The sequence below is a fragment of the Ipomoea nil genome, unplaced genomic scaffold (assembly GCF_001879475.1).
Source record: "Ipomoea nil cultivar Tokyo-kokei standard unplaced genomic scaffold, Asagao_1.1 scaffold0980, whole genome shotgun sequence".
NCBI classification, from domain to species: domain Eukaryota; kingdom Viridiplantae; phylum Streptophyta; class Magnoliopsida; order Solanales; family Convolvulaceae; genus Ipomoea; species Ipomoea nil.
The window spans coordinates 4269864-4278807 of record NW_017617408.1 but is presented as its reverse complement, the minus strand read 5'-3'; the positions used below and the strand labels follow the sequence as shown (position 1 = coordinate 4278807).

The 8944-nt window shown below is 30.0% G+C and overlaps 1 protein-coding gene across 2 annotated transcripts; it reads right to left on the bottom strand.

Moving 5' to 3' along the window:
* Positions 1–209: 209 nt before the first annotated feature.
* On the bottom strand, positions 210–7906 carry LOC109179890 (carotenoid 9,10(9',10')-cleavage dioxygenase 1-like). 2 transcript variants are annotated; one of them, XM_019329365.1, is made up of 12 exons: positions 7760–7906; positions 7528–7650; positions 7108–7210; positions 6723–6982; positions 5744–5923; positions 4630–4708; positions 3058–3139; positions 2870–2932; positions 2263–2401; positions 1479–1803; positions 900–1099; positions 210–362 (listed from the first exon to the last, which is right to left on the bottom strand). In XM_019329365.1, the coding sequence occupies exons 1-12, from the start codon at positions 7871–7873 to the stop codon at positions 249–251; spliced, it is 1782 nt and encodes a 593-aa protein (XP_019184910.1). In that variant the 5' UTR covers positions 7874–7906; the 3' UTR covers positions 210–248. The 2 variants fall into 2 exon arrangements, with proteins under 2 accessions (XP_019184910.1, XP_019184911.1); XM_019329366.1 differs by having other exon boundaries at positions 7528–7629.
* Between the last annotated feature and the right edge of the window lie 1038 nt (positions 7907–8944).

Below are 8944 nucleotides of genomic sequence, written 5' to 3'. Positions count from 1 at the left end.
GAAGTTGTTCAAATTTAAACATAGCCCACTCCTCTACTGGTAAGATCAAATGAGAACTTGGCCTAACTTTAAGGTAAAAAATTAGTCCATTTTGATTTGATGAAATGAAATACCTTGACTAAGAAAATAAAGCAGCTTGTAGCCACTTGTGAACACAACAACAACAACATATACTGATTAATAATGTATACAATGATAATAGAGGCAGGCCTCATTCATGAGATGAAATGTTAGGAAGAAATGCTACATTATATTAAATTTTGGGTAATAAAAGTTCCATGAAAACCATATGGCACTCTACAAGGCAGCGTAATCGTAGCAATTGGTTCCTTTGAAAAGTGTTTAGCATCGATCATATAAACCTATATGAGAAGAGAAAGGTTAGAACATAACATAGTTTTTTTTTTTTTTTTTTTTTTTTTTTTTTTTTGTAGAACATAAGTCTTTTATCATTTGCGAAAATATTTTGATGATGGTTAATATGTAGAATTTGAATCCAAAATAAAGTTTATTTCACATTTGGCCACTCAAGTATAAAATACATTTTTTACTTTTAGTCATTATTGAATTTGATTTTAGATTTGTTCAGTCTTTATTTGACTTCTAGTAATGTTTAAAGTTTAATTTAACTTCAAATATTTGAAAAACCTTCACTTTGTGAAAATTGCATAAGAGGGTATTTTGGATATTTTGGACTAGTGAAACGTTATTTAAAATTTAGGACTAAAAAGGAAAAAAAAAAATCAAAGACAAATATTATATCAAAAGTGAAAATGATATTATTGTCAAAAAATCAAAAATAAAATAAACTCATTTGGTATATTTTATTTGTTGAAGTATATATTATAATGATATATAGTCAATTCTAGGTTTAATTGCAACGAAATATAAATACTTACTTGAGACTTGTTGGTATTTTCATCGTGTACAAATGTGACGATCCAACCATCATCTTCTTCAGTATTGTCTGCTTTTGCGACAAAAACAGCTCCGGTGCAAAATGTGTTTTGTGGGAGCATGTGATACTCAACATTAATCAACTCTTTTGCTTCTCCCTCTTCGAGATGTAGCTTGCCTATTCCTCCATATTTTGCCATGCCTAACGGTTTTATAGACGTTAAAAAAAATTATCAAGTTCAAAATTGATCTAATTTACTTAATTATTGAAAATTTATCACATTTAATTGTAAAGTGGTCATTTTTTAAAAAATTAAAGACAACGTCTGATCAATTTTATTCAATAATTAAAACTGAAAAAAAAAAACAATAGACAAAATAAACATTAGATTGAGTATATATAATGAAATTATCTTTCACTCCCATTTTCATTCTCTCTATGCTATGTGCATTATACCTAATAGTACGTATTACTAAAAATCTTATAATAATATAATATTATACATCAAAATTCTATGCAACCCCTGGTAACAACAACAACAACAACAACAATATAATAATAATAATGATGAAATTCTTGCCTGCGGTAGAGCTTGCATTTGAGTCAACAACTTGTGCATAGCCAAATTGATTTTTAAGGCCGGTAAAATGTTCATTGATGAAGGGAAAATCCATAGAAAATTGGAACCCGGTAAGAAAACGAGATTTTACTTGACCAGTTTTTATGTTCAATCTCCACTCATGAACACGAGTGAAAAACAATCCATCCGAAGAATCTCCATCACTTCCTTGTGCACCATTCATATGTTTAAATCCTTTGGAAAACCACTCATTTTTTGTCTCCCAAAAATCATGATCTGGTCCAGATAAAATTGATTCGGGAGCTCTACATGCTATAACCACAACCTTTTGTCACCCCAAAGAAAGTAGAAATCAAATTAAACCAGATGATATATCAATGATTTTAATTTATACATTTGATTTAGTATATGACTATTAAATATAATGCAGGAAAGTAAAATAATTCAAGTATTTAAATGTAAATACTTGGCATTTGAAATTCAACATATTGCATATTAATGGCATAAAGAGTAGAGTTGCAAACAAGTCTTGAGAGTTGCTCGGTCACATTTGATTTGAACCTGGTCAAATCTCAAACTCAAAGCAAATTCGAGTTTAAAACATTTTTATTCTTAACTCATTAAATTGCTTGTGAACAATATATAAATATAGAGATCAAACTCGAACTTAATTGAGATCAAGCCCCATGTGTATTATAAAAAGTCAAGTATAAATTCTTAAATATAATTACAATACTTAATTAAATTGTGTTATTAACAAAAGAAATATAAAATAATTAATTACCTCATTATCTTCCTCATAACAATTGAGAATATGAAATACAACACATGGCTCCACCTCAAACCATGTCACTGAATCAGCATCACCATGGCGAGGCATCACTCCGATTCTTGCAAATTCTTTCGAATCATATTTCACAGACCTAAAATATTTGCACAAAATATTCAACATAATTCCCAAACCATTTTACTTATCAAAATTAATATAATGTGTGTTTATTAACTCAATAAGTTTTTCATTTTTCTAATTTCAAAAAAAAAAAAAAAAGTTTTTCATTTTTCTAGAGAAATAAAAACTAATTTAATTCTTTATTTTTTCACTTATATATTTTTTGAATGACGAGGAAAATCTGCAGCTATTCCCTTAATGTATGCATTCACATGAGAGATAAACTGCACTAGAAAAATCACATGTGACAAGCTCAACCAAGATGGCATTGGCAAATTAAAAATCAAATTTGTGACTTTTAATTTGGATACAAGAATCGCTCTACCCACTTAGCCATCCATTTCGAAACTTTTCTCTTTTTTCTTTTTTTGAGTCATTAATTATAAAATAATTTGACCCCTTTTTCTAGATTTTTAATAAAATAAAATAAAATTAAACTCACGATTTTCCATTTATGAGGAGTCTGGCATCTAACAATAATGGAAAATCCAATATCACATTGTACCTAGCAATACCCCAAAAAAATATAAAGTTAAATATAAGCAAATACATTTTTTCAAAAAAATAAAGTAAATCTAAAAAATAGAAAAGTTTAAATAAAAGAATATATGTTGGGAAACATATATATACCTCAATGTGACACCTATTTCATGGCAAAATGTGGACCTGTTGAACTTGAGATCAGCTTTATGAACTACTTTCTGCCCATCAGCTAATTTCAAATATGATAAGAAATTAAACAACTTATTTAGAAAATATATAGAGAATTTTATAAAATACGTGTTGAGTAAGCAGATATATGGTAAAAAAAATAAAAATAAAAATATTTGTATATGCTCTTAATGAGTAAATTTAATTTACCTTTTGAAATATACACTACTAGAAATTATGGAATTTTCGACCACTAAAAATGATCTTAAATCAAGTCGAAAGCCTTGTTCCGACCACTTTTGGTATCCGGAAAAACCTTTGTTGCTATTTCCGGCCACTTTTTGGTTTCAACTTGATTTAAGATCACTTTCAGGTGGTCGGAAATTCCATAATATCTAGTAGTGATATATATGTATATATATATATATATATATATATATATATATATATATATATATATATATATATATATAATTAGGTTCTGGTGCGGTAAAATATGAGCCATTGATCTTGCTTAAATCAACGTCCAAGATTAGCAAAATTAAAAAAAAAAAAAAAAAAAAAAAATCACGGTGGCAATTTGATAATTTTGTAATCTAGATCAAATTTAAGATGCGTGGGTTTTGTGCTTTAGGTGCGTGGAGTTTGTGCTTAAGGTGCGTGGATTTTGTACTTAAAGTGCGTGAGTTATGTGCTTAATGTGAGTAGTTGTTGAAACTTAAAGTGCGTGGGTTTTGTGCTTAAGGTGCGTGGATTTTGTGTTTAAGGTGCGTGGTTCTGTGCTTAAGGTGCGTGGGTTATGTGTTTAAGGTGCGTGGGTTTTGTGCTTAATGTGAGTAGTTGTTGAAACTTAAGGTGCGTGGTTTTTCTTCTTAAGGTGCGTTGTTTTCCTTCTTAATTAAGGTGCGTGATTTGTATGCTTAAGGTGCGTCAATTGTTTAAAACTTAAGGTGAGCCATTTTAAAACTTTAGGTGCGTGGTTTGTGTTCTTAAGGTGCTTTGTTGTGTGCTTAAGTTGCGTGGTTTGTGTACTTAAGGTGAGTGATTTGTGTTCTTAATGTGCTTTAATTTGTTTGTGTGCTTAAAGTGCATGGGTTACATGTGTACTTAAGGTGCGTCCAATCGCACAACTGCACGAGAAGCATCACCCACACCTGAATCATTCCATATATATATATATATATATATATTCAACTAAAAGCAAATGAAGGATCATGCTACAATTACGTTTTCACTAAAAATCTTTACCTTGCCATATGATCTTGCATAATAAGTAGATTCTTTTTTAGGACCAGTAGAGTCAATCAATTCATGATAATCAATAAAGTATTTTATCATCATATCATATACTGAGTAATAAAATATTTCTGTGAAAATTTTTTATCACAATAACTTTATCCTTGAATTAATTACCTTCATTTTAGTTACTCCATACTTTAAGACCCAAAATATAATAATAATAATAATAATAATAATAATAATAATAATAATAATAATAATAATAATAATAATAATAATAATAATAATAATAATAATAATAAAGAATTATACCTGATATAATTCCTACTTCAAAAAAAGGTTTTTGATGATCAAATCCCATCGTAACAAGTTCTCCACTACGAGGAGCTTTCTACATCATGAAAAATTTAACAACATGAGGATTTACTCCATAAAGCATAATGATTTTTTTTTTTTAATTTGTAATCCAAAAGAAATTATGGTTTTCTCTACGGGTGGTCATTTCGATTTTCATGTTTAGTTTTTTTTTTTTAAATAATAAAATCATTCAATTTCAAATTTTTGTTTGATTTGATTTTGATTTTAACTCAAATTTGGTTCAGTTCAGTTTTAGAACCTGAACATTTTATAGCTCTCTTAGGCACATCATTATTTATTTAATTTCACTTATAATTTAACTTTTAAAATATAAACAACAAGTCAACAATGCATATTTCAAATTTTGCAATCTAAAATAAGTCAAAACTAAATTGATCTCTTCACCATCGTCCGCATCCAACAACAACGTCGCGAACTCAACAACATAGAAAAAAATTTGGGAATAAGGAACAATTGTGAAATTTAGGTTTATTAGGGGAGTTTGGGGTTTAGTAGATGAAGTATATATTTGGGCAAATTTGTAAATATAAAAAGATTTAGGAGTGTGTGTATAAGGGAGAGGGTTTGGGTAACGCATCAACATCCTCCATCATTAGAAATCAAATGTTAGGATGTTACTATTACTAAACTTTCAAGTTTGCAATATTTATAAATTAAACTCGATTCTTAAAATTTTTTCAATAATTATAAAATTAACCTTGCTTTTTTTTTTTAACTAAAACATTTAATCATAGATGACCCATGATGAACGACTGATATCCATCCTCACTTTTTACTGGAAGACTTTGTTCTCATTTGATTCTACATGTTTACTGCATGTTAGCATCATGCATGTCAAATTGCCAAATGTACTTAGTGGCATACATACATAAATTGTATCTATACAATTCGACACTATGTATGTTTGATTGTATCATTTCCTGCAAGTTAGCACCATACATACATGATCGTATAAAATAAAATAAAATAAAAATTAAAAAATTAAAAATTATTGATGGGTGAAATTAATCATACTTTATAGTAAAAAGGTAGAATATTAATTTATTACCTTAGCATGGCTAGTAAATGGCCTAGTCCAACCTCCATTGACATCCCAACTCCCCAGGGTTTGAAGGGTAGATATGTCAATCTCAAAGGGCAAATGATTCTCAGTAATGGCATACACTCTCCCTGAATGCATCATACAACTCGTATTGGCATATTCTTTTGTCAACTTCCCAAATCTCCACTGCATTTCAAATTTACACCAAAATCCAAAATTATATTTGTCGATGTTTTTTTCAAAATAAATAAATTAATATTTGTCGATGTTATATATAATTGTTTGATTATTATGGTGTGTTTGGAAACCATAAACATGTCTTCTGGAAAATTAGTCATTTTTCATAAAAATAGTTTCATTTTTAGTGTTTGGTTGCATTATAAAAAACTGTCAAGGTGTGTTTGGTTCATTTTTTTGAAAATGAGTAGAATTGTATAATTAAACATTTTAATTGTTTTATTTAGAATATAAAAATATTAAAAATAAATTTATTTATTAAAACTAATTTTAAAAAAACTATGGTTTCCGCTAGAAATCAAAGCACCTCTAGTTTTTGCTGCGGAAACCAGAGGCTTGGTTTCTGCTCGAAACCAGACCTATGGTTTCCGCCTGAAACCAAGGTCAGACCGGATTCAAAGCTGACTTGGTCGGTGGAAAATGACTACCCCAAACTTGGCTAAGAGGACCATGCTTAAAGCTCTAAGTACCACAGGTCAGGTGATCGGTCCCAACCTAATATGATCGGGGCAACGTAATTGGTACAACTCCTCTCCGCAAGGCCAGTTGAACCGCACTCGGTTTGAGATTTAGGTCGGGCTGGTGTGCAGTAAGGTTGATAATGGTCTGATCCAGCTCTACCTGGTACCGACCAAGTATACTACGCTACATGTATAGCCAGAGATAATCCCTATCTATAGTAATCGAATTTAGGAGAAGGGCATACGAACTAAGAGCAAGAGAATCTAATCACAAGTAATATACTAACTGAATTTAGGAGAATAGCGGACAAGACAGCAAGCAGATCCCCCTCAGCAGTGGGAAGAAATGCAGGTCTTTTCCTGTGTTTTTCCACTTCAAATGTCCCAGTTTGGACATGCTTGTTATTGTAGCAAATATTCCAATGTCCATTGCTGTCTTTCTTGAAATACATTGCATGGATCATGCCTTCACCTTCCACCCACAACTGACTGCTTTTCCCAAATACTGATTCTGCTATTTTTAGTCCTCCAAATATCGGGTTTCCTCCTAAAGATCATATTATGGTTTGTTTCATAAAATTTATAAAGAAAATTTAAATTACATCACCAATCATATCATCATACCCTCTGTGTGGAGTAAAAAAAAAAAAAAAAAAAACATTATTTGCATACCATTTCTAAGGTAAACACCCTCAGGAAAATCATGTGGAATAATTCCTTGTATATTGTATACAACAATAGCTTCTTCCCTCTCTTCTACCGGAGCAAAGTTAGCCTGAACATTGCAAAACATAGTGAACATGTCTGAATATAATACCCCAAAAGTTATAGGTAGTAGGGAAAGTGTAAATTTATTTCTTTATATTTGTTCAGCAGTTTCTATGGCAGGATGTTGGACTCAGCCCTCTAAGTTGCAGTTCAACACAAGGCATAATCAATTTTCATAATTCTAAAATTTCTAAAATTTTCAATCTTTTTTTACCACCGTACATACCCTTCAAAGTGATAAAAGTTTCTGAAGTCCTAAATTATAGTAGTGAGGAAATTGGTCAAAACTCGAATTTCTAACCATATTTATATGTATATATGTACCTGAGATGGGAGCCGAGGCAGGTCTTTGAATTCATATACCAAATCAACAAAGGCATCCAATAATCTCACAGAAGTCTCCTTCAAGCTTGTGGGAACATTGTGCTGCAACTCTCTCAACAATGGCTGTTGTTACATATTATTAACACATAAATTTAACCACACTATAATCTATATATACATATATAATGCACAGTAACAGATAGAGTGTGTGTGTATATGTATATATACACACCTTGAAAGAAGATGAGAGTACTCTAGAAATGAGGTTGTTAGATTTTCTTGGAATTGAAGATCTCTCTAAGGTGCATCTCATCAATGGAAGTGTTCCAAAGTTACTAGTGCCCATCTTTCTACCTCTCTCTATCTCTACGATCTAAGTTTTTTTAATTTCCTTAGAATGTGTAGGTATATATATATATATATATATATAGAGAGAGAGAGAACGTTATGTTGATGGTAGGACCGACCTTACATGTGCAAAGTAAGTCACAGCGTAATGGCAGAACTTTAAAAGAAATTGATAAAGAGTTATCAATATTGAATTAATATATTAATAGTTGAGTGAATTAATTCAATATTGGGTAGTTTTGATGTTTTAAAACTAACACCTCTGAACCCAAACCAGACTTTATAAATAGCCTTGCCCATTTTCTAAAGTAAGATAAGTGAAAAAAAGAAATTTGTCAAAAAAAGAATTTTCATATGTAAAATCTCAGGGAGCCCTCGCGTGCTAGATCGACGCCATACAATTTCTATCGTGTTTGTATGTATGAAATTTTCTAACATCATTGCAGTTGGTGTAAGGGTTATTTGTTCTAGCCTCATCCGTTCATCTAGACCAAATACTAAATATATCACTTGTCAAACTCCAAAAATATCATAGTGATACAAAGAAAGCTATACCGTACCATAAAGCCACATAAACTGAACACAATTTGCATGTGGTATTCATAGAAAAAATAGACATGCAACTAAAAGTTGGATTGCAAAGTGACTTTGATAGACACAAATTTTGAATTTAAAAATGTTAATTAAATGTAGTCAGCACAACAAAAATTATATTTGGCTCAAATTGTTATATCATGGACAAGGTCTCATCTTGCATTGTGGATCCTGATTCAAAACGCAAAATTGCGTACTTACAATTAACATATTATGTGCCTTTAATTTAATTAATAAGTTATATACCTATTACAATTAACATTTTATGTATCTGGATTTAACATATTATGTATATTTTACAATTAATGTATTATGTACGTACAGTTAACTTATTATGTATATTCAAATAATAAATTATGTACCTATTACAATTAAAATATTATGTACCTTTAGTTTATTTACAAGTGAATAATCTATTAACTAAAGGTACATAATATGCTAACTGAAAGTAAATAATTTTTTTTTTTTGTTTTTT